Here is a 27,058-nt window from a genome sequence, read left to right as displayed (position 1 = left end):
TGCGGAATCATTGGATAACGATGCAGTTTCGATTTTCAAGCGTATGGTTAAAGCAAGACTGAAAGCGGACTACGGTTACTTTTGCTTAACAAAAAATGTGGGAGAATTTGAGGCCATGTGGTTAAAAATGCTTTGTGTTCTGTGGAGAATGAGGATCTTATTTTCAGTCGTTGTCTGAACTGACAATGTGTGTCAATGTGTCTGTTTGGTTATTTGCTTTGTGAATAACCAAATCTCTCTCTCTCTCTCTCTCTCTCTCTCTCTCTCTCTCTCTCTCTCTCTCTCTCTCTCTCTCTCTCCGGACAATTTTTTGGTGCTCGAAGCGCGAAATGAACCGGATTCCGGAGCTAAGAGGCTGCTCCGCTGCAGTGTGAACGGGAAAACCCGGTGCTTTTCAAGCACTGTGACGTGCGGTGAGGTTCATGGCTCCATGGAATGCTCTTAACATCCCGATAGCAATGAATATCTTAAGTGCTTTGACAAAAGATCCATAAAAAAATGTCATCTGTGGAAGCCGTAGTACTGTAAAAAGCACGACCAATCATTTTATTTATTTATTTTTATAAACTTATCTCGTGCCCTCATTGGTCATGTGCACATTTGTTTGTGTTGGAGGAGGGGCTCTGTAAGGAAGTAGCAGATTTCTTCCGGCTGTGTATTTTCAAATTCTAGCGCACTCGAGCTGGTTTCTCCAAAATTACCTACCCCACCTTTAATCGAAATATTCGGTTATTTTCAAAAGCTTTTTTAGTCTGATGCTTCGATTCATTTTAAACAGACCGTTCAACAAAAGGATACCCAAAATCTAAATATTGGATTGTTCTTTGTTAGTAAGATCCCATTTTCATTACAATTGTGGTCTTACCTTGACTTGAAGATGAAGTCCATGCTATCCTTCTGGACAACAATCTCTATTACTTTTTTGTAAAAGTCCTCCTTATCTTCCTCTAGTTTCAAAAGTCTAGTTTGTTGTTTGTCGACCGTCTCTGTGTAGAATAACAGTAGCAACAAGAACCTGTGGGCTCACTTGCGCCCCCTTCAGTGCGGCAGAGTTTATGGCTGCCTCCCCTGGTGCTTTTTTCATTGCCATTGTATGATGAGACCAGCGAGCTTAAATATCATATATACGTGAAATAAGTTATTTAGAGACTATGGATGGCGAGGATAAATGTAATAAAGGGATCTACAAACATTACATTGGTGACATACAGTGAGATGGTGCAGGCATGCGCTTAGGGCCCGCTTTCCAGACAGTTTCTGTGGGGTGACGCATTCTGAGTTGAGGCAGATCTCATCTGTGCCTCACCTTACCCCACAGTAACTGGCTTGAGCGCGCTCACAAAATAAGTGCCCGCGTTAAATTAGTGCCCGCGCTCCAGCAAGTTACTGTGGGCTTACGTGAGGCAGAGCTCGTCCCTGCCTCACTTCTCATCGCTACCCGTAGTTGTAGCGGAGCTCGTCAAATTTGCTGATTTTGACTATAAAAATCGATTGGAATCATACAGAAATCACATTTACAACACAGATCAGTGGAGACATTTTATTATTACTACTATTTAGTTTTTCTTTAGTTGTTTTTCCGTTACATTGGAGTATGAAAGGTGAGGCTCTGCCTCCCCTGACTGCACGTCGCTGGTCTCTCTTTCTATCTCTCTCTCACAAGATGCGCTTGTGGGGGGGACATGTCCCCCCTGTCCCCAGTGGAAATTACGCCCATGCCAGTATGTATCAGCAACATATAAAATGGTCTTTATTTTTGGCATAAATATGTCCTTAAAAAAAACGTGTTATTGTAAAAAGGCATAGCTACTTAGGGCATACGATAGAAAACACCTGTAGAATATGATGGATAACAATCTTACAGTAAGCTACCTCTGTGAAGCTTATTATGCACAACCTTTGTTGAGAATGTGTCAGAATTGTGTGCGTTTAAATCCGTTGCCTTTTTTGTGTTATTCTCTATTGTTGAATCAAAATACTTTGTGATTTTCCACTTAACTCCTAACCTTTCTATTTCAAAATGACAAACAACACTTCACAATTACCACCTGCTACTGATTAGTCCCCATCTGTTGCCTCTCTTTCTATTCCTATTTCTTCACACTTCAAAGTAGAGTGGCTTCAGTCTGCTCCCTACAATAATAATCTCCTCACACAATAAGCCGGGGAAATAATAAGTTCAAGTGTGCAGACTTTGCAACACTTGCCCTCTCACATTTTCAATGGAGTTCGCCCCGCTGAGAAAACACTGCTCACATTCAAACATGAGTAACGAGGGAAAGAAAGAAGAGTGGGTGAGCAATTGTGGAGGAGCTGCTGTTTAATGAAAGTGGGTTATAATAGAGTGCTGTGCTGGGACAAGCGAAGTCCTCTCTCAGCTTGTTGATCCTGCTGATGTATGCTATGTCAGATTGTTGCTTAATTAACTTGGTTTGTGGCCAGATGAGGGTTATCCTAACAGAGGCAGACATTTCACCTGCCAACAACTGGGGAGTTGTTTCTTCTGTTAAGCTAGGCAGGTTTATTTCAGAAAATTTAGGGTGTTTCTTTAAATATAGAAAGTAAATCATTAGTGTTAAAATGTATCCTAAACAGGGGGCTTGTGCATAAATGATATTTTTACTTGCGGTAACGACTTTGGAGGAAATCTGTAGCCATGTTCACTTCAGGCCACCTCTGAGGTCTCATCTATTTATAATTTCCCCTTTTTTATTTTTAAATCCTTCACCCATGTTTTTTTTCTTGCGTTTGTCTACTTGTTTCTTTCCAAGTCCACCACTTCTCTTCCTCTATCTCCCTCCAGTTCTCCCCTCTCTTTCCTGGCTCCATGGTGGCCTTGGCCTTAGCCTCTGAGTCTCCGTGATGTTTATAGCTGCATTAAAAGGCACTGCTGTGGCATTTTGGGGCTATTAGAGGCTCCTGTCATGGCCTATGAAGTGTGACGTGTTCAGAGCACACTGGACTGGCCAGTGGGGGCCGTGACATCCATGGTGAGCTGGTCTTTATGCAAGGCAGACGCCTGACCTTTTCCTGCAGAATCCTATGTGACAGGAGATGTGATGTCTGGGTAATTAATGGTGTGAAATCTCGACGGCTCATCACACATATCCCTTCTGCATCCTGCCCCTCTCTGCTGTCTCTGTGTCAGTGTGAAGTGATACCAGTGGGAAGTCTGACTGGAAAAACCAGGGAGGTATTGGATCTGCCCATCTGTGTTTGTCCCTGGTGGAAATGTGTTCCCACATGAGATTAAGGCAAAGTTCAATTTGAACCCTTTTGTGATAATATAATTGAAAAGAAGGATTGAGAATCTGAGTGACAGCCTGCTGAAGAGAGTCGTCTAGTTTCAGTGTCACACAAGTCAGATTGCACTGTGCTCCTTTTTTTTTTTCAGTGGAGGATTTAAAAGAAGACGAGCAGACAGAGCACAATTAGAAAAAAAATCCTTCTGGAGTTTACATTATTAGATGATGTAACATTTCTGCTTCTTCACAGTACTGGTTTTGTCTCTGTAACTCTGAATTCCCTCTCTGTCAGAGAACAATGAAACAACCCACTGGCTACTGGTTGGTACCCCGTCAGCGTCAGTGCCTGCCCGAGCCGGGAGCTGTCAGGTCGGACACAGACTGTGGTAGAGATTAGACTTGCTCATGTCAGATCGACCTCTCCGTGAGCGTGGCGCTTTATTCTTACAAACTGTCCTGACCGCTGTGTAAGCTTATACAGTATGTGGATTTATATGTGCGGTAGGCTCCACATTTCTTACAGTATGAACAATTTGCTCCTGATAAACAGTTATATGTACCATAATTACAAAGGAAAGTATGGTTCATAAGGGCTAAGCATGTACACAATGAGGCAAGGCAAGGCAAGTTTATTTATATAGCACCTTTCAACACAAGGCAATTCAAAGTGCTTTACGAAAATGAAAGACATTAAGAAAATGTCATTTAAAAACAGTCATTAAAAAGCAAAGATAATAAAATAAACAATACAAGTTACAGTGCAGTTTAAGATATGAATATATCAATTAAAAGCAGCGGCAAAAAGAAAAGTCTTCAGCCTGGATTTAAAAGTAGTAAGAGTTGCAGCGGACCTGCAGGTTTCTGGGAGTTTGTTCCAGATATTTGGAGCATAATAACTGAACGCTGCTTTACCATGTTTAGTTCTGACTCTGGGGACAGAAAGATGACCAGTCCCTGAAGACCTGAGAGACCTGGATGGTTCATAATTTAGCAGGAGGTCAGAAATGTATTTTGGGACTAAACCATTCAATCCTTTATAAACCAGCAGCAGTATTTTTTAAATAAATTATTTGACACACAGGAAGCCAGTGTAAAGACTTCAGAACAGGAGTGATGTGATCCACTTTCTTAGTGTCAGTGAGGACTCGAGCAGCAGCGTTCTGAATCAGCTGCAGCTTTCTAATAGATTTTGTTGTGAGACCTGTGAAGACACCATTGCAGTAGTCGAGTCTACTGAAGATAAAAGCATGGACAAGTTTTTCCAAATCCTGCTGTGACATTAGTCTTTTAATCCTAGATATATTCTTTAGGTGATAGTAGGCTGATTTAGTAACTGTTTTAATGTGACTGTTGAAACTCAGGTCAGAGTCCATGACTACACCTAGATTTCTGGCTTTATCCGTTGTTTTGAACATTGCAGACTGAAGCTCAGCACTAACTTTTATAAATTTTGCCTTGGCTCCAAAAACCATTACCTCAGTTTTATCTTTGTTTAATTGGAGAAAGTTCTGACTCATCCAGTCATTGATTTGTTCAATGCACTTACTCAGTGTTTGAATTGGAGCATAGTCTCCTGGTGAAATGGTTATGTAGATTTGTGTGTCATCCACATAGCTGTGGTAACTTATTTAGTTATTTTTCATTATCTGAGCCAGTGGTAGCATGTAGATGTTAAAGAGAAGAGGCCCCAGGATAGAGCCTTGAAGAACCCCAGATGTCATATTTGTCAACTCAGATGTGTATTTACCAATATAAACAAAGTTGTTTCTATCCTTTAAGTAGGATTCAAACCAATTTAGAACTGTTGCCAAAAGTCCTACCTAGTTTTCCAGTCGGTCTAGTAATATGTTGTGGTCAACAGTGAGGAAAATAAATCAAGTAGTATTGTTTTCTGAAAAAAGGTGAGACGTCTTAAAGATTCATCCTCTGGGTACCATGGATTACCAAATGTCTTGGCATACCAAGAAATGTATTCTCACATTGATGCTAGAAAAAAAGTCAGTAAGGGACGTTAAAAATCTGTACCAACTTTTATTGCAATCCATTAAATAATTGTAAGTGGTGGATGTATGTCCATAGAAATGTAGAGGGTCATAAAATATGCATTTTAAAATTTAGCCCGCTTTGTTTGGACATGGCTACTTGTTCTCACAAACATACATATACAAATATCTCACTATCCTGAGGATTTCCATCAATGATGTGTGCGTGACAGCCTTCACTGGTCTTCTGGGCCGTTTGACTTTTCACCTCTCCATCACTGCCCCCGCACATTCCCGTTCAGAGACTTCTCCAGACAACAAGCTTTCAATTCTACTCAACCCGAACAAGTCTTCTAAATGAGACAAAGTGTTGGGCCTCCATCGGGGGCGACAATATCCCCAAAACCACAGAGCGGCTCACAGCTCAGAGTGGCCAAAAGTACTGATAATGTAATCTTTTAGCTGTGTCTAATAATGTGACAAAAGGGTGTGCGTGGGTGTGAGACTTAGATAGAGGATCGAAAGATATATGAAAGACCCTCTGGTGTTGAGGGCATGGTTTGAAAAGCCTGATTAACATGAGTGTGTTTCCTTTGTACCTTCTATGTCGGAGTGTGTGTGAGTGTGTGTAAATGATAGCCAGTGAATGAGATGCCCCTGGTCTTCGCCTGTCCTCCCTCGTGCTTCAGTGTAATTATCGGAGAGACTAACGAGCTTCTCTCTGCTAACGAGGCTGGCTTTTTATTAGAACTGCTAATTGCTCCATATCAAGGGAATGCTCATGCTTTGTTTTCAGAAGCATTAGGAAACTGTACCTGTAAAAATGTGGTATTTGTGCGTATATTTGTGTATGAGTGTCTGCAATCTTTACTGGTACTCTGCAAACATCTGCACCAAACAATAGAGAACTTAGAGAAGAGATAAAAAAATGTATGTCCATTGACAGTAATATAATCGCCATGTATGATTAATTTATTAATTGTTAAAATCATTGTTAAAGCAAAAATGGCAGATATGGAGATTTTGGCTTTCCTCTGATTTATATCAAAAATATATTGATTATCTTTTATGGAATTTAAACACATCACTTGATTGACATACTTTTCAAATGTTCTGACATTTTATAGAGCGTATGTGCACCTGATTGACTTTGCATTTCTCCAATGACCAACATTAACATGAGTGTGATGGAGATGTCAATCAAGCGCAGTTCTTGAGTAGTAGGCCAATCAAGCAAAAGTGAAAACACCTGCGGCTGTACCATATCTGCAGTAGCTCTCTCAAAGCAGATATTTTCTTATCAGAGCAATAAAAGCACAGGTGAAAGAAATGTAAATGACACTGGCTCAGTTCAAGTGTCCCTGTAAGCCAGACCAGAGAGCGAGCAGGCACAATACTAATCTGGAAGGCAGTTGTTTCTCAGGGACACCTGTGCTTTTCCTGCTATTTCAAGCCATAATGTCTACAATGAAAACAGTCCTGTTTATGAAGATTAAGATTACACCCTGTTGATCAGTGATGGATTACATTTAGGCAAGATGGTTATCAATTGCTGCCTCTGGGACTCATTGCTACCAATTTTTGGTTTCTCATTTCAGATTTGAAAGTAGAAATTAAGCAATTAATGAACAATCTGACCATTGTACTATTCAGTGGCGAACCGTCAGGGCCTTCAAGGTATTCAGAGAATACCCTGGAACACTCAGATAAAACAAACAAAAAATCGATTTAATTATATAAATAAAATGTATATAAAATGAAATGGGGCGGCGGCAGCGGGGGGTGGGTGTGTCTACAGAAGGTCCAGTTGTGATAGCCACGGTTCACCACTGGTAATACTTGATATGCTACATATGATCAGTGATTTTAATTTCCTCTGGAGAATAAACTGTTTTAGTACAGTATTATTTATAGTCACATCAATACAGTTTTTTGCTCACAAAATGTTAGTGATAAATGAACACACTTTGCATTTTAAACAAGTACATCAGAGTTTTTTACGCCAACAGCCGGCAGTTCAGATGCAGTGAGGACCCTTATGACTAAGGGAAAAAAAAGGAAAGCCATGAGAAGAGAAAGACTGCCAGCTCATTAAATGGGTTGTTATAATGTCAGCTGCAGGTAATTAGTCTGTCTTGGCTAGTCTTCATGCAATAAAACAGGTTTTATTGGTAGTGCAATACACTATTACATCAGTTTTAACCCTTTGAAATAGAGGCTTGAAATTGTTCAGGAAAGAAAACATATTGACATGTTTATAGCATATGTAAAAAAGACCCTTGAAATCTGGATAATCTAATAGCTTGTTTTGTCTGTAGGTCAGCAGATTGGGCAGGTAGAGGCTGTTTCTTTTTGCACCGTACTTATAATAGCCACAACTCAGTGGTGCACACTGGTGGACTTCACGGGGGGATTGGAAGTATTTATACTCTGGGACAGGCTGCGCCCTCACTGGATTTTGCTGTACCAGTTATTGAGTTAATGATACCACAGAGATCCAATAATATAGTAATATAGTTTGAGCTTAATACCCACAATTACAGCTTGTAGCATAGAGTAAATATTTGAGATGAGGCCAGTTTTGCAGAATAATAATTGTATATTGACTGTGTTTATCAAGACATGCAATTTTGTAACAGTAATAAGGATGTTTTCTATGTGACGCATACTGTATTAACAGAAATACATTTGAGGTAAACTTGCAATTTTTTCTGATGCTTGTTAATATAAAACAATGCTGCCAAAACTATGTCTCCTGCATCGTCAAAACACACCCACACACACGCTCATAATACTTCCTCAATTCATTATTTTGTCCTCTGCACGACTATCATTACGGTCACACAGTGACTTAAGGGCTATCTGAGCTCCTGTTGCTTAGGTTACCCGTTATTGCCCCTCTCACTCAGTCTGGTCATGTGTGTCTCCATGCTGATTGGTCATGCCCTAAACTCCCTCAGCCTGGAGGATGATATCATCTAAAAGTGTGACATCTTTACTGAAGTCTCCGGCAGCAGCCATGTGTTGTTTTTATGCAGTGTGTTTACTGCTTCATGTCGTCATCCACCAACACATCTTTGCTTTCATTTTAAAGACAGGTCACACATGTTAGGGTGTTGAATGACTTGTTCATGCCTGTTACTGCATGAACCTGTACAATGGTGTTTATTTCCTGTTTACATTTGATGACTTTGTTAGGGATAAGACTTTAGTTTCCATCCCTGTCAGATTGTTATTTGATTTTTCTGCTTCATCGCAGTGATGAGTGCAGGAGTGGCTGACAGGATCTCTCACAGCAAAGGTCTTCATCCCAGTTCAAAGCCAACATTCAGTGATTACATGGACCAGTTTGAGCTGCTTCCTGCAGAGCTCCCAGGCTGAATCCTGTCTGAAATGTTGATGATGTTATTGTCAAAGGTTTTTTAGATCCGCTTTCTGCTTATGCAGCATAAGTTATACACACATTTATTGTTATGTAGCACTTTCACTACACGATGATCACACAGTGCTCTCAGCTCTTTGTTTTAAGTTTCAGTGTGTGGGCGTATGTAAGAGCCTTTTAGAGAGGCCGCCATTTTTTGCTGTTAGTAAACCAAGGTAGGATTGAGTAACTCTTTGTTGATTATGTCTGGACTCTCTCTTCATTCATGCACCATGCTTCCTCCAAGTCTGTGTCCACATGATTTCTCCAGTATCTGTGTGTAATCTTCAATAGTAAAACAACTCCCTGACCCCTTACAGACCGCCTACCCTCTTATTCCTTAATATTCAGCTTTAAGAAAATTAGGCTGAGGATAAAAAGCCTTGCATTGTGTCCAGTCAGCACCCCCTCCCCACAACCCAAACCAACCTCCTTTACATTCGGCCCCCCCCCTCCCTCTGCTGTTTTTCTCCTCCACACTGACACCAAGCTGCTGAGAGACCCTCAATATGAAAGCTCATTGGCTGCAAATGTTTTGTGGTATTATGTCTGCACCAGGATTTGTGTGTGTGTGTGTACTTATTTTAATCTGAGGGATTTGCATCACGCTCCCTTTGCTGTTCTCAAAACAAGCCTTATGGAGCAAAGACAGCAACATGGTTATGAAATTAAAAAAAATAGGCTTGGATAAAGAGTTAAGTCAAATTTACAATCTGGTGACTGCTCCGACACACACAAGCAAAGTACTCACCAGTATGTAAGTACTGCATTACCAAAAACATTCTGCTCGTATTAGTGGTGGTCTCTCAATGCAGAAAATACTTATCTCCAATGTTTTTTTATTGTAATGACCTAGTAAAAACATATTAAACTATCAGCCAATTCATTTACAGAAGATATTTCAAATGTCAAATTTGTTTGGGGTGGGTTTGGGTACCAGCATCTTAATAGTATACATTTGCTGCTATTCTTTGTCTTTTATGAGAAGAAATGTAATATATCAGTATCTGAACATTGGGGGGGGGGGGGGGGAAGTACAATTTTACATAATCTTCTTAATATTTTATCTATTTATCAAAAATGAATAATATAGGATTATTAGACAATGACAAAAAGTTGTTGGTTGCAGGCATACAATTGAGATTTTTTTCTTAAATCTGAAACACGTTCCAGTTTGACTTTTCAGTTTGTTGTGAGGCTCATGAGGTCTTGGGTGGAGATTTCTTTTTGTAATGTCCTCCTCTGCATGTACCTCTGGGTGCATCAAAAGGAAATGAACCCTAATTGGAGTGAAGGGATTGGGTGAACCTTGCATGAAATTGCCCTCGGTGTCCCATTGTTGAGTGTGTGTCCCTCCGCCGCTGCGCCCCAGCAGCCGGCCTGTTGACTTCAGACAGTGCTCACTCAACTATGATGTGTTGTAAAAGTTGAGCGAGGGAGTGTTTGTGTGAGGAAAAAGCTGCCGGCCTCTGGGAGAGACAGGAAAAGAGATAACAGGGACATGTATTGGACTATTTGTTTTTCTTCTGAGCGAGTGCAAATGTTAGCTCTGAAGAGAGAAAGTGAAAGGAGAGCATGAAGGAATAATGAATATAGGGTGAGGGGGTGTTGTGTGTGGGGCGGAGCGAGGAGGGCAAGTGGGGTTTTAGGGGTGTGTGTGTATGTTTTTGATTGTGTATTTGAGAGAGTAAAATGGGGGAGGTGAGTGTTTAGGATTTTGGATTGGACTGTAATCCTTTAGTTCTGGATAAGAATAACCATGCGCAATCTGGGTCAAACAATATGACAGGGACACACACACACACACAACATATTGTTTTGCTCACATACTGGTGGTGAGTGTTAATATAAGACTGGTTTTGCCTGTGGTTACCTCATCATGACAAAATGGCCTCGGCAGAAGGTGGCTGTTTTACTGCAAGAGAAGGTTGGTTCCTGTTTGTTAAGTATAGTTATTTTTGTGCATCTAGTGTTTGTGTTTGTGTGTGAGAGAGAAAAATATGTGTTGGTGTTTCATGCATATTCATTAGAAGGTTATGGTGTGTTTGCGGGACTCGGTAATGCAAGTCATTATTCAGGAGGTTTTTGCCTTTCCAGAAACCTAACAGTATTGTAAAATGCATTGTCATTGTAAGAGCATTCTCTAGTTTAAAGGGAATATACACATTATTTCTGCAACACACTTCCTCCTCCTCTTCTTCTGGTGGATGCCATGTGGCAGATGGCACACATTCAGACCGGTTGTCATAACTGAACAGCTGACTTCTGGTATGTTTGCGCTTGTGATCCCCAATTTGTCATGTATCCAAATACGAGAACACGTAAAATGCTTAATTTGATGGCATCAATATATGATAAGATAAGATGGACCTTTATTAATCCCTGTGGGGAAATTCAGTTGTTCAAACAGCAACAGGGTAAGGGTGAAAAACAGGATAGCACAGATTCACACAGATTAATAAAATCAAAAATAAGATCAAAGATACAAAATAATAATAATATGATAATGAGAATATAATAGAATAGAATCGTTTAATGTCATTATACATGTACAATGAGATAATAAATGCTTCTCCCTTTCAAGGGTGCCATCAAAACAAAAAACATCACAACATAAGACAACAAATACACGCAGCATACATACTTACTATGAAATAAGAAATGAATACAACAAAAATAAAAATAGAAATGAGCATATATACATATTGGGTCTTATAAACTATGAATTAAAAATGAAAATGGACATATATAAAAAATTGGGTCATATACATATTGCATATTATATATATTAACATGGGTGTGTGGAAACAGTGTGAATTTATGTCCAGTGATGATGTTACTCATAGTGCTGTCACACCTCCCACACCAGATATGTTCATTTAAGTCAACACATTATAGTTAACCCCAAACTGATCTTTCATAAATCGTTTACTCACCACATGCAACCTTGAACTCTTGAAATGTCTTAAATAATTTAAGTAAATGGAGGCCGTGTTCAACAAAAGCCAAACTATATCAAAACATTGGTTTAAACTCTCACACACAATTCTGAGTATAATCCAAGTCTTATTTATCAAGTTGTAAAGTCTCAAGCTTGCAAGAGCACTGATATGCACTTTGGACAAATCATTTCCCATATCCTTCCTCCTGTCATGCCTTCCTGCATTCACTGTCTGCTCCAGGTGTGATGGGGGTGTTGATGCCTGGAGATCCTCTTTAATTGTTATTCCATTCTTCTTAACATACTTACTATAGCATTAGCATACTTTGCCAAACAGCTATACTGAAGACACAATGATGCGATGCATTTAGAGATAATCCTCACATCACATACAGATTAACTGCAGCCAGACAAGCTGCATAAAATCAATTTTCAGGCCAAGTGTGAATGATAATAACCATCAAAGATGACATTGAGTGGAAAGCGGGCAGACAACTGTAACCTTAACTGCAAAAAAAGAAGCCGTATCACTGTTAGGTAACGTGGAGAAAAACAACATGAGGGAGAGCCAAAACCTCTTCTCCCTGTTGTCATTTGGTCGAGCTGCCAGCCTGGCTCTACTCAGCATCTGCCAACCCCGGCGTATGGCAAACACACACTCACATACACATACACACACACAGTCTCAGGCATGTACACACTAAGTATGTCTGGTTCAGGGGTGTTGGAATCTGGCAGGCGGCTCACATTGTCTGAATGTCACATCTTTATGTATGAATGCAGTGTATTTACACACACAGGCATGGCTACACTCGCAAATGCAGATTTGCAAATATATAAAGACACAGACACACACACACACACACACAGAGCTACACATGCATGCACAATCACAAACAGGCGCTCAGAGAGGCAGCAGCTGTCTTCCACTGCCTGCATCCACAAACAACTTGACATTCAAATCAAACATTCAAGTCTTTTGATTGATATGTATTTCAGGATAGTTTGTCCTTACTTGAAAATAAATACACTGCCAAACAGCTGCAGTCTTTTTTTCTGTTTATCCAGGCTTTGGGGAGCAGCTTGATGTTTTGTATTTTCCATTAGAAACAGAAAACGGTATTAAAAAAAAGGTGTATTTGCTCATTTATCTTCAATTAGTAAGCAGTTAGCCTAAGTTATAGCTTGTAGCTCTGCTGGATATATAGTGCACAATATAAAACACATAACATGCACAATACTTTATATGTTTTCAAGTGGCAGTTTCATTATGAATTGCCACTTAAGATTTGAAGCCTTAAGCTACTAAGTGCAAGAAGAGAGTGAGTGGGAGCTAAAGTCTGAGAAAAGTGCAGGGCTCTTTTCACATTCAAGTGCTTAAGTGATCACTTCTCTGAAGGTCTTTTGAATATCCAGCTTTTTTAAATGGTGTTTTGTCAGAATATCTGGTGTTTTTCAGATACATTTGAAAGCCTTCTATACTGGCTGTGAAAGCAGAAAAACAGCCCATTCTGAAACGAAGAGCTCGGTGTCATTTCATACCAAAATCCAAAGCTGTTCAAAGTTACTGCTGCGTCTTAATGGTTGGATGCTTTTTGAGCAATTCAGGCTCATTCACAAGAAGCTCAAATTGTGACTAAACAAAACCACTGCAATGTTTTTTTGAGGTTTTGATGTCTGGCTGCACAGCAATTTTTGCTAACTGCTAACAAAATGTGCATCTTCATTAGAATCATGCGCTTATTTAAAGGTGGGTTAGGTAAGTTTGAGAAACCGGCTCGAGATACACTTTTTGTTATATTCCATGGAATGCTCTTAACATCCCGATAGCAATGAATATCTTAAAAAATGTCATCTGTGGAAGCCGTAGCGCTGTAAAAAGCACGACCAATCATTTTAGCCGGCCCGGCTGAAATAACTGGATGGCCTACCTGCCTGTCAGCCTTCCATCTGTGCACAAATGTATCTCGTGCCCTCATTGGTCATGAGCGCGTTCGTGTGTGTTGGAGGAGGGGCTCTGTAAGGAAGTGGCAGATTTTTTCCGGCTGTGTATTTTCAAATTCTAGCGCACTCGAGCTGGGTTCTCCAAAATTACCTACCCCACCTTTAAATGTTATTTACCTATAATTTTCCATTACATTTTTGTATATATTATTATATATATTAACTTGCATGGTCTTTGTGTGTGTGATTTTTGCAGTATGACCCAGAGAATTCAGGCTTCATCAGTACAGAGCGCTTCAGAGACCTGTTGGCGACCCACGGCTCTGAGCTTGACCCCCACAAACTGGAAGTCCTATTGGCCCTCGCCGATGGCAACGCCGACGGAAAGATCTGCTACCAAGACTTTGTGAACCTGGTAAGATGTTTGAACCTTTTATAGGCTTCCTGACATCAGTGTTCAGTGGAAATCAATGGTTTATTGGTACCTCTTACTGTACAACATGTAATAACCTCTATGTTTGGATTTAAGGGGGGACCCTTATCAAAAAGGTTTAATTTTGATAAGGTGATGCAACATCTAATGGAAAAGCCACAAGTCCTTAGATCAACTGCAATATGACATATGCATAAATATTCCTCTATTGGTTTAGCCAATAGAGGAATATTTATGCATATATAACATTACATATTCGTGTAATTGCTAAACCCTAACTCCATAGGCGTTTCACAAAGATTCAGTCAAGATTTTATTTCCTTTACACACAAAACTAAAATAGTTATGGAAAATATATGATTGCTCCATCATAGTGTCATAGTGTGTTAATGCCGGTTATCTGTGTTCATTTGCAGATAGGTAATATCCCTCACCTGTTGCCAAAGGCCATACCCAATGATATCTGAAATTTCGCATTCAACTTTAAGGTCTTTAAAGAAGGTTACTGTGACCCTTAAAAACACTCCACAAAAACATCTACTCATTTTGCCTTTAAATGTTCTGAAAAGTATTACAATTAATAAATATAAACTTCCAGGGCTAAGAGCAATAACGTATTTCTCTGCTCTAAAGGCATTGGAATTGTTCAAGGGTATAATGACTTGTGAGAGACTGGAAACACAAAGTCTAGGATTTTGTTGACTCAGGAACTCATAGCCAATAACTTATTTGTGACTTGCAAAGAAATGTTTGTTTCCAAAACATTATAGTCTATTTTTCACACATCAAGCCTTTTTTCCATGTTAACATCAAGCCCCAAAGGCAATATTCCAATATCACCTCAACAGTAAGGTGGAGAATCCTTCCAAAAGTAAACAAGTCTGTCGGGTGATAAATTCCCCTCTCAACGCTCACCTTGTCCCACTCTTAGTTTCACCTTCAAACTGCAGCATGATGCTGTTTGTTCAAGGTCTCACTCAAGCATCTCCAGCTGTGCTCGCTGCCCCATAACCTTCTCATTTTCTGTTTTCCGCTGTCTCGCTGCTCTTCCTCATGGGAGGCTTAACTACTGACCCGGGACAGTGTGGAGTGATCTCAGAGTGGGAGTAGTGGGTGGTACACACTACACAATAACTACTGGGTGGCAGTGGGTGTGTGCGTGCGTCTGCAGAGCCTGTAGGGAATTCATTGTTGTCTGAGTGTGAGTTTGTCCATCTCTCCCTTTCCCTCTTGTTCCTCAGAGCGGTTTATTGTCTGATACAGTGGGTGAGGAATGAGGCCCGTAGGAAGCTTGGAAAAATGTCAAATGGATGTCTGCTGCTGGTTTCCAATTGGTGCTTTAATATCATGTGACAAGCTGTTGGTCACGCACGGCGTGGAAGTGGGACAGACAGGAATGGGGTGTCAGCGTCTGTGTGTACATTCGCTTTTTACATAATCACTATTGTGTACACCCCCCACAAAAGATTATACATTAACAGAGGCAGATACAACAAAAGCTAAACACAGGGAGGGGGTGTATTCATGATTATGGTAATAGGCTGTGCAATGAATGGGGTGTTGAAACAATTATTTTTGTCAGTTAGATTAATTGATTTTTTTATCATTTATCAAACAAAATTGCCATTTGCTTTTTCAGATTAGAATTGTATTTACATACTGTAATTGTCAATATTTTGGATCTTAAACTTTTGGTTGGAAACACAAGTGACATCATTATAATACAGGGTTGCCAACTCTCACGCATCTGGCGTGTGACACACGCTTTCACTCTCAATCTCACGCTCTCACGCTGCCCAAACTATTCTCACGCCAAAAACAAGATGAACCGGAGATCGTTTTTGGTTGGTTATTTACAACGTTGAGTTGACAGCTGCTCAAGCTGTCGATCCGCTCCCTCCCCGCCCCCACCACTCTTAACAACGTTAACAGACAGCAGAGCAGTGGGAGCCGGTTGGTCAATCCCCGACCCGCATTGCGCATGCGCAGATCTAAGATCCAGCATAAATGATAACAAAGTCAAAGTCTGCTGCTTATTGTTCTACTAGGCCAAAATAGAGTCAAACAGTATATGAGAGTGTGTTAATTAATATATTTGGCGGTTTGGAGTAAGTCTGTAGATTTGTGTGTGTGTGTGTGTGTTTCATGTATAGGCCTCTCACGATAATTAATTTTGTTGGATACATTTTCCCGGAAATTATTACGATAAACGATAATATTGTCGGCACCGTTGTATGACCATTTTAGACCACTGACATAATGATAATATATAATAATAATTGAAGTACATCCTTTCAAACTGCTAGTCACATCCTCATGTAAATGGAAATGTATCGAGTGCATTTTTATTTATCGTACGATAAGTCAATGAATTGCTTATCGCGACAGGCACACAATAAAACAGTGGAATCAAATGTGTTTGACTTTCATCAGTGAATGAAACTGTGTGTCCTTTATAGTCTGTGTCCAATATTGTGTATTTGTATATATTGTATATATATCCTATATATATGCTAAGGTCCCGCTACTGACACGATAGCAGTCATTTAGTGCGCATAAGTGTAATTAAATATCAAAATCTCACTCCAGCCAGGAACCCAAATTTGGCAACCGTGTTATAATAATACATACTTTAAATAAATAACAAAATAGTACGAAACTCTTTGCTTCTAAAGTAGAAGTATAAACTGCCTTTTTTAAAAACATTTTCATGAGTTGGTCAGACCAAAGAAGTAATTCTAACACATTACCTTGGGTCCTTTACATTTTTGTACAGGTATATCTTCACTTTCTTGACATTTACAGACGGAGCCAGTAGAATAGATGAGTCCTATATTGACTCAAATTAAAGGTTAAAGGCTAAACTGTACAACCAGCAAAAATATAACTGAAGTCTATGCACTAAAAGTAAGAGACTCTGTGTTTCAGGGGACACTTATTCAAGGTTAAGTGTTCGGTCTTATCTACAAGGATTTCAGCCTTTTTCTGAATCCACACTTTTGTGAAAAAAGCGTGTTAATATGATATCAATAACTCAAGGTATGTCAATATGATATGATGAACCTTCGAAGGAGCAGGCATTAATGGTTTCTAAGATAAAGATCAAAAGGGTCAAAGCATATCAGTACTTGAGCGAGAGTTATAATTATTTTCACAATCTAATTGTCAGTGCCTGGTTTCTGTTGGTACATCTCTATCTCTCCAGCTCTGCTGCCTCTGCACCACAGCTCTTCCATCAATGTGATTGTCAGTAATTGCGTGCTCACTGCTTCGTCACAGTCAGCATTCAAATCATCGCTCACTCCCTGTCTTTACCTCCTCCCCCCTTCATCTTCTCTCACTCTTTACCTTCTCCCTTCTTGTCTTCTTCCTTATCAATGCCTTCCTTCTTCTTCTTTCTGTCCATCCATCTTCTCCTGTCTGACTCTTTCTCATAAACCACACTGCGGCTGTTCTGTGAAGAAGCTGGCTCAGTAATATGTTTATACTTCCTAAAATATCTACAAACAGCTTTGAACTGCTCACATTTTACCTGTGGGATGAAATTGTGGGATGATTTAGATGCTGGTGTTTACAGATGCACTCATGTATATCCTGTGTGTATGCCTGATTGTGTTTTAGATACACTATGTTCACAATCCTCCTATATATACTCCTATGTTATAAACCTAACGGTACATCCACACGGCAGCGTCGCGTTGAAGGCGTGTCTGGTGCGCGACCAACAACCAATCACATTGATCTCCCGCCCCGGACACACAAGCACGCGGTTTGATTGGCTAGGGCTTGTACTGGCATATGATTTGATTGGCTAGCGCTTCCGTCGACGCTTGAAAAGTTGAACTTTTTTCAACTTTCGAAGCGAGCGACGGAGGCAAAGCGACACGACGGAACCACAATGCAGTTCGGCAAAGCGTGACGTCACCCCATTCAAAGTGAATGGGAAGCATCTCCGTTGGACGTACCGGAAGGCACACAATGATTTCATATTTAATTATTAGACAAAAGTTCCTGTGTTTTTTGCTGGATCAATTTCTTTAAAGAGTTCTTATACTGGAAACCCTTGATGCATTTCACTGTCTTAAATAAAATGAAACAAAAACATTTGATCAATCCCTCTTTCCTGGCCTTCTTACGTTCCCCCAACTTCCTTTTTTCATCTGTTCATCTCTATCTTTTCCTCTCTCTTTTTGTATATCTCTTCCCTGTCCCTCTCCTCTGACTCTGCCTTCTATTGATACAACAGTGAAATTGTCTATTGCTGGCCGAACCCCCATTTGTCCCCTTCACCTCTTTCCCTCTCCTCTTGCCAGTGGGCAAACAGACAGAACGTCATTCTCTCTTTTGTGTCGTACAAAGACGAGAGGAATTGCAGTCACTTCACACGAAGAATTGACTGTCTTTATGGAGCATGCCTGCCTGGGGGATGTGTGTGTGTGTGTGTGTGTGTGTGTGTGTGTGTGTGTGTGTGTGTGTGTGTGTGGTGTGTGTGTGTGTGTGTGTGTGTGTGTGTGTGTGGTGTGTGTGTGTGTGTGTGTGTGTGTGTGTGTGTGTGTGTGTGTGTGTGTGTGTGTGTGTGTGGTGTGTGTGTGTGTGTGTGTGTGTGTGTGTGTGTGTGTTGGTGTGTGTGTGTGTGCTTTCTTTGGTATGTGGACTAGAAGTGCCCATGGTCACCCGTAATCATTTCCCCACAGTCCTCTGTAGCTAACATAAAGGCTGAAATAATTGGCTTTTTCGGAAGTTGATCTCCAAACAGTGACCCGTGCAGAGACACTAACGTCACATTAAACAGTGCCAGAAGCACCATCAGCCTGCTGTGTATACAGAGATTTTATTGATATTCTGATTTTGTATCTGTCATCTTATCGCTGTTTCTCGCCTTACTATGTTTGCTTCTCCTATTGTTTGCAACGTGTTCACAGATAAGTATGTCCACTATCTTCAAACTGAAATGTTCCTTATTTCTCTGATAAGTGAGTGCTTGTACCTGAATAAACATCAATCACTGCCTCAGGTGACACTTCAAAGTTGTAGCTTTTGAAGTCAAGGTAGTTACGATACAATAATAGTTATTGTCAGATGGAGTCTGACATTTTTCTTGCATCTCGGCAGCTCCTTTTGCAACATCAATAAGGACAAATATTTTTAAAAACATACATGGAAACAGACATTTAACATAACATCACATCACTGAAGAGAAACACGCTCAAGACCTTCTATCGACCTGGGATTTGACTTTGTATTTAATTTGAGGATTGACTGGTGCACAAATGAAAACTTCAGTCTGACCTTATTAAATCATAATATTATCAATCATCATTCTTATTTGACTTGTATTAATGATTATTAAAGTAATCTATCTTGCAAATCTCTGCCCTTGCTTAAAACAATATCACTCACTCATGCTGCCTTAAATAACACCAGCTTACATCTGTAATATTAGAGACACAAACACAGTAGCAGGTTTGAGTTATGGAGTGTGACATAAACAGAGCGGAGTGAGGAAGAGACTAGGTGTGAAGTGGGACAGATGTCTTGCATCGTCATGGAGAATGTAATAAAACACACAGCAAGTGTAATAAAATGCACAAAGCTTGGAGACAGCAGTGATTTAGTAACAAAGCTATGGCTGCCTCCGAAGAGATTAACAAGAATCAGTTTCACATCTATGCAAAGGAATGCTAAATGTTTTAACACTGCTTTTTAGATCAAGCTCTTTTAACTTAATATTTTAAATGACAAATGATATTCATGCATGATAGCATGCAAGGTTGTTTATTATAATGAATACAAGTAGTATTTTGCATTTCCATTGCTCCCTCTATGAATATGCTTCTTCTCGAATAATAATACCCAAGTGTGTTTATAATGTAAACAAATGTACAGCATTGTCACATATTCTCACTTTTTACCTGCTTGTTATACTGTCACTGAATTGTTGCCATTCAAAGAATAACTGTTTAAAATTGGCACAAAAAAAGCGTTATATGATAAAGCTTGTGATCGTTCTTTAGTTGTAGACGTTGCACTCAGATGAGATGTTCACTTTCCACTCATTGCTTGGGGTGAGGAATAAATGCACATGCTCTCGTCATTTCTGCCTCTAAATGTCAAGGACATTTTTCTGCCATTTAAAAATAGATTCTCTATCTGAACTATACATTTGGTCCAAGGGAGGTCAAGGAATAATTAGAACATGAGATTCAGAGGAGGAAAAACATCCCTAAAATCATCTCTGTGGTCACTATTGTGTGTTAGGCCTGTGTGTTTTCAACAAGAAATCTGTGCATCTGTGTACTACCTATATGGAGGTGCATTAAGTCACGTGCAAGCAATTTTGAAAATAAGAAGCCCAGAAGTTGTCAAATCTGAAACCTGTGCTATAAACCTGATTGCTTCAAATTAAAAAAGATGGTACCGCTCAGAAAACACATTTTGTTTCTGAGTGATGAACTTCTTCCCGCTCCTCAGGAATGGACATATGTATGCTTTGAAATGAACTCTATGACGGAGAGGGATTAAGAGAGGGGTTTGGTGGTTGCTAGGTGATGTGACAGGCATTCTGCAGCCATGGCAGGCTCCGTCACAGTGCTGATGTGTGCGTGAAGCCTGCACCCAGTGTGTTCACACACTCTGTCTGTGTACATCGAGTCATTTGGCAATATATTTCACACAAAAAAGTATCTCAAAGTGTTTACATGATAAATAAGGCAGGATGATCATCGATTTAAAAACATGCTCAACCACTGATGAGCAAATCTCTCATTGTCTCCTCTTTCTTCCTACATCTCTTTTTCAGCCATTAAAAACTGTCTACTGTTTATATTTCCCCCCCTTTCTCCAGATGAGTAACAAGCGCTCCAATAGTTTCCGGAGGGCCATCCTGCAGGGGAGCCGGCAGCTGAAGGGCTGCAGTCTCAGAGATGAGGCGGGGCTGGGTCTGTCTCAGCGTCTGGTCCGACACGTCGCCTACGAGACGCTGCCCCGAGAGGTCGACCGCAAGTGGTACTTTGACAGCTACACCTACTGTCCCCCACCCTGGCTCATCCTGGCTATCACCATTGCTGAGGTAAATAGTTTAGCAGATGATGGCAATGCAAGAATGGACACATCATGTTTTAAAACAAGTAAGTTACATTAAACAAGTAATAACTTGACAAAATCCCACCTAAAGTCCCGCATGATAAGATGCAATTCTCTGCATATTGCAGATTCTTACAATTCATTTTGTGCAATATATATTTTCATCATCTCTTTTTAAATGTTTGTCACATGTCATTATTTGTTCATATAAAACACATTACCTACAAAAAAATCGTGATATATCATTTGCTCTTAGAAAATTGATAATAGCTTTTTTTCAATTTTAGTTCTAATATAATTTGGGTGTTTGGGTTCAACTTTCATATAATCCCAAAAGCACTTTGGTCTTCTTTAAGATGTTGAGCATTATTTCTTATGTGTTGTATAGTGTGTAGACTGCTACCACTCCTCCTAAAGTCACACACTATCCACCTGTGTTCCTCAGGTAGCCGTGTTCATGTACTATGGCTTCCAGCTGGACCGCCTGGTGCTGCAGGTCTCCAGCCCGTCCTTCCTGAAGAGCCCCTTACCATACCACCCCCAGCTGCGAGCGCAGGCCTGGAGGTACCTCACCTACATTTTCATGCACACTGGGTGAGTTCACATGTCTCTATTTTCATGTACTGTATTATCTCAAGAAAGAAATGCCACAATAACACTAATATAATTATTATATAATTATTATAATAATATAATATAATAATATATATATCATGTTTTAAAAACAAGCATTATTTAATTGTTGGAACAATGTGTATATATGACAATACTGCTGTCATTTCTGAGTGTGGAGAACATTTATCCCTATCATTTTATTAAAACCATCACGATACTTCCTTTTCTCTTCTCTTGGGGAGCTGATTCTTAATTTCTAGAGCTTTTTGATTGTTTACTGGCTGTGTGTTTTCACTTTGTTTTTTTCTGTTTGTTGTTCTCTTCCCTCAAGTGAAGAGGTAAAAGTGGTATGCTGAAAGTGCAATATAAAAGGGACCTTAAAAACCAAAAACCTTTCCTCTCCTCTCCTCTCCTCTCCTCTCCTCTCCTCTCCTCTCCTCTCCTCTCCTCTCCTCTCCTCTCCTCTCCTCTCCTCTCCTCTCCTCTCCTCTCCTCTCCTCTCCTCTCCTCTCCTCTCCTCTCCTCTCCCACTACAAGCACCAGCCTATTGTATTACCCGGTCAGGCAGGTCATCCAGGTTTAATTAACCTTATGGGTAAATGTAGTCTCAGGCAATAGTGAGAACTAATAAAATGGTAATTTAATTAGGAGAACGTGGTAGGTGCCAGGGAGAGACGGTAGGGATGACGGTGTGTGATAGGATGAGACAGAGGGGATGAATATTAGGTTAAAAGGAGGGAGGTGGTGTGTTTAATGTGCACTAATTACAGAGGAACATATCGAAATGATTTAGGTACTCAAGGGAAGAGGCTTATAAAAGAGCTTTTGGGAATGAATTTGTGTCTACCAATGTGTCCAATTACAGTATGTGGTGTTGTATGATGTTGTCTGAAGACAGCAGATGGATATTGCTGCTTCAGCTCCCATCTGAAAAGGGCTGTCCTGCGGCGAGGTAAAGCGGTGACAATATTCTGAAGATAGGGTTCACTAAAACTGGTATAGATTTTTTTAGGTGGGCCTTTCTTTCTAGGTGGCATCCATGTTTTGCTGCTTCCCCCCGTTTACAGCAGTTCATTGTTTTGCCCCCCTGCTAGTACTCCTGTCTGTTTCTCCAAACTGGGGGCGTGCTGACCGACATGTACTGTTGCCAATACACTGACAATGGATAAGTACCTCATAAAACCCCACTTCAAACAATTAAAACTAAACTAACTGGTCTAGCAGATTTTGTAGATGCGTGTTTCAAAAGGGTGATTGGGTTTTAATGCACACAACTTCTGAAATATGCGTGGCTCAACAAAAAAAACACTTTAAATAATTCAGTGAGTATAAACATTTAATTACTGGTTTAGATTTTATCCTTTGGGGTAGAGCAACATTACTTGTTGTTTTGCTGGTGGGCTAAACCATTTCAGCTAATTTGCTGATGCTGATTTGGTTTCTAATGGGACCTTCATTAGAATCAAGACACATTTTTTAATGTCTCTGTATTTGAAATCCTACCACGAGGTACATTTCTCGTAAAAAAATCCCTATTTGGAGAGATGGTGAGCATGGAGCTTCATAACGCCAGCCTACCTGTTGCTGAAGGTGCTGTGTTAGTTAATGTGTGTCACACAAACAGCATAAAGAAAGTGCCCCACTTCCTGTTACATACTAGGAAAAAATATCATTGACTTGTCCTCCAATTTCATATGTTCTAGGTTATGGAGGCAAAGTTACCCAAAATAGCTATGTTTATGTTTATATGTGGCAGTGATAAAATAACCTTTAGCATAGGTCAAAGAGATAAATAAAAAGCATGACACTATGTTTACACACACATACACACTGTCTTTCTCTCACACACATCTACAAACCATGTAATCCTATCAACGGCTCAGAATGACTGATCCTTCCCAATTCTCAACACTAAAACAGAGTGTAAATATTGGCCCCGAAACATCCCTCAGCTACGCATTATGCAGACTCTGTCGTTTTTTTTTTTTAACTCTTTCTCATTCACAAAAAATGTGTGTCAGTAGCAGCTGCAAAACATTCAGGAAGATATTGAGATTCAAACCATGACTCTAAACATTATCTAGCAAAAATGTTATTTCCAGTTTGTCCTACTTCTTTTTAGCTGCCCTATGAAAAGTGTGGCCTATAATCATACATTATACTCCATTAGTACAATCTAAAATCAGGTTTCTTTTGAGGGAACTCAAAACTGTCTCAGTTTGATGTCGTTTGGACTTAAAAAGAAGTTTCCCTGAGATCAGCTCTTGAATTGTGCAGTGAACTCAGCTAATTGTAAAAGTTCAGCTGTAGTTTGGAGCTGGGGATAAAAGAAAAAGGGAAAAAAGATAAAACAGCGCCTTTGTCGAGCGCACTGAAAGACACCATGGTCATCTGGACACAATAGGATCTCTCATGGGTGTCCACAGATCTGCCTGACAGTGCAGCCCATCCCTCACAGCCTCATTAGCAGTATAGAAGTAGATAGCGTCTGTTGTGTGGAGTGGAGTTGTCCTTGTGCATTTGGACAGGCCTCTCCCAGTTAATCAATATCCCTTATTGTCTCTCTGATCACTGGAACGATCCTCTCTGTCGGCTCTGGAGAAGAAGTGGCTGGGTTGTTTTAAACTAAATAGATTATCAGCCTTGTCTTGTTTTTCCCTCCTGTCTGTATTGGGGGATTGTGTGTGTGTGCTTGCTTGTTTGTTTGTGTGAATATCTATGTTCATTTCTAGGATGTAGAAGCTGTCTGTTGAATGAATGCACAGTCAGGACACACAGCATTCATCGGTTGTTTGTTAAACTGACAAACGAGTAAAAAAAGAAAGAGTCATCTCTCTTTCTACCACTTTAATTCTGTCATCTCTCTGTCTTTGCGCAATGTGAAATATAAATGACACTATAATTGGGACTGAGGCAGTAAACAGAGGAGAGCAGTGATTGAAGCGAGTGAGAGACAATGAGGAAGATTATGAGAGGGAGGGGAAAGGATTATTCTGTGACACCCGAATGTGTCTGTGCTGCTCACTGAGGTTGGCTGGAAGGACTTTCACACTTAATATGGTGTTTGGGGGAACAAAAGCAGGTAATAATGTTATAATAAAAACGATACACTCTTATGCTCTATGAAGGTAATATCAATCTAAACCAGACGGATATAATGTTATCTGTGGCAAACTGTATGCTTGTAGATTTCCTCTAATATTGCTTCAGTTGTTTGTTTTAAACGTGTGCCAATTGTGGGGGAAACTTCTGTGTAGCAATGCAGGAGGAGTCACCGACTCAGGAAGGAGACGCGAGGAGAGCAGGAGCTATGATGTCAAACACTGATGGTTTATTTAGGAGCTTCGGCCAGAGAATTCACAAAACAAGTCCAAGAGTCAGAGGTTATGACTTCACGGTAGAGTTGCCACGCCAATTCTGAAGAACTCTACCCTAGACCCGTGTATTTAGCTAGTTCAGAGAGAATAATCAACATTGTGCATAACAAGATAGAATGATAACACCTCGATCAGCTGACGCCAACAGGCAGGAACAGGGAGACAGAACACTGAGAGCACAGCAGCCAAGGTTACAGGTGCGTGTGCTCAGTCAGGACAGTTTGAACTGATAAACTGGGTCAAAGTTATGGGCCTTAGAAAATATTTCCCCAACACCAATCATCTGGGTTACCCTTTTCTCTTTCCGTTTTCTGTTCATGTCTGCAGTATTTATAATTTGAAATGTTTTTTTGATTTGATCACAGTTCATGTTTTATCACTGTCTGGTGCCAGAGTTGAGTGTGTTTCCTGTCTATCATCTAACACCTCACCCCCATGAGGAATCAGAAGCATGTTGTCTGTTCTTACACTATACACACATCCATGTATTTAGAGTTTGACCATTCTACTAACAGGGGAATTATTTCATTTTCAAGCTGATTGTGATTGCAAGAATGTGTACAAATCTAAATAAGTGCAGTATGGTCAGAAAGATTACGAAAGAAATAGACAAAATGACATGGTGAGTATTGGCAGTTTTCTTTTGCAGTGTTTAGAAGCTACAATGAAACATTTTCTTTGCAATTTAGTTGTAAATGTTCATCGTCAATAACAGCAGACACACACAAATAAACATGTTATCCTGGCGAGAGCTCAGCAGAGCCTCAGAATCTTCAAACCAATAGAGAGTGTACATATTTACTGTAGCAACGCGCTAATGACTCTGTCTTTTCTTTTTTGCATATACTTGTATCAAATAATACCTTTGGCAATGCATAGGACACAGGACAAAGTAATGCTGATTCAATGTGATTTCTCAAAACACAATGAACTACGCTCTATAGGTACTTTTTTCACTCCTGAGATACATTAATTGGTATCATTTACTAAATGAAAGTGTTTTTTACTTTATTTCAGACCCTTTTAGCCCTTGGAGGTAAATAAGAATACTAAAATAATCAACAACTAATACCAAATGACCATAACTACCAATATTAGTTTGCTTTCTATCATTACATTTCTGTTGTTATTGTGGCCATATTTTCTTGAGATGTATGATTAAATATGGATTTAATAGAGTGTGTGTGTGTCTTTTACAGAATTGAGCACCTGAGCCTGAACATGGCCATGCAGCTGCTGGTGGGAGTCCCTCTAGAAATGGTCCACGGAGCCCTGCGGATTGGACTGGTCTACGTGTGTGGTGTGCTGGCAGGTGGGCCTGTCCTCTCACACACACATGCAACAATTACAATCCCACTTATGCCGACATTTCCCTGCCTTTTATCTACACACTCACTCTACCCCAGAGACAAAACAAACACACACTAGAGTTTAGCCTTTCCACTGCACCGTTGTTCCATCTGCTTGTTGTATGTTTTTTGTGAATTGAACGGCCTATCAAGTTGCAGACGGTCTGTTAGTGGACACTGGTCAATGAGAACATTTTGAGTGTGTGAGTGTGTGTGTGGGGTGTTCAGGATCAGGGCAGATGGCCTTGTGTTTCTGTTTTCATGGCAGACGTGCTGGGATGTAGGGGGTTGTCAGTGCCCCATCAAAGCCTTTTCATCCCCCTACGGTCATGTACAATAGGGCAGAGCAGAGAGAGTGAAATCTCAAATGGAGCCCAATCATAAGAACACAATCAGGAGAACACACAAGCACACACACATGGTATTAGTGAAATAGCAGGGTCAGTGTGAAATGTAGGGATGAAGAGGGGGAAGAGACGGAGGAGGGGAGATGGATTCATAAGTGTTAATAAGCCTGAGAGGGTTTGGAGAGGGGGATCAGGATATGAGAAACGTGGGGATGGGAGAGAAGTGGAAGTGGGTGAGATTAGGGAGAAACAGAGCGAGCAACTGCATATGTGAAAGAGAAGCAAGCACACAGCGAAATGTCACTTCTCCATTCCTACTTC

At 40.2% G+C, this 27,058-nt stretch overlaps 1 protein-coding gene across 4 annotated transcripts in view; it reads left to right on the top strand.

Annotated features, from left to right (window-relative positions):
- The window catches only part of rhbdl3 (rhomboid, veinlet-like 3 (Drosophila)), a 72,656-nt gene that overhangs the window by 28,307 nt on the left and 17,291 nt on the right, over positions 1-27,058 (top strand). For all 4 annotated transcript variants that reach the window (XM_034203502.1, XM_034203504.1, XM_034203505.1 and 1 more), the window contains 4 exons: positions 13,790-13,948; positions 20,811-21,035; positions 21,495-21,643; positions 26,241-26,353. In XM_034203502.1, the coding sequence (XP_034059393.1) occupies positions 13,790-13,948; positions 20,811-21,035; positions 21,495-21,643; positions 26,241-26,353 (646 nt within the window). The remainder of the gene's footprint in view (positions 1-13,789; positions 13,949-20,810; positions 21,036-21,494; positions 21,644-26,240; positions 26,354-27,058) is intronic.

Source organism: Gymnodraco acuticeps, unplaced genomic scaffold (assembly GCF_902827175.1).
Source record: "Gymnodraco acuticeps unplaced genomic scaffold, fGymAcu1.1, whole genome shotgun sequence".
Taxonomy (NCBI): domain Eukaryota; kingdom Metazoa; phylum Chordata; class Actinopteri; order Perciformes; family Bathydraconidae; genus Gymnodraco; species Gymnodraco acuticeps.
This window is presented reverse-complemented; position numbering and strand designations above follow the sequence as displayed.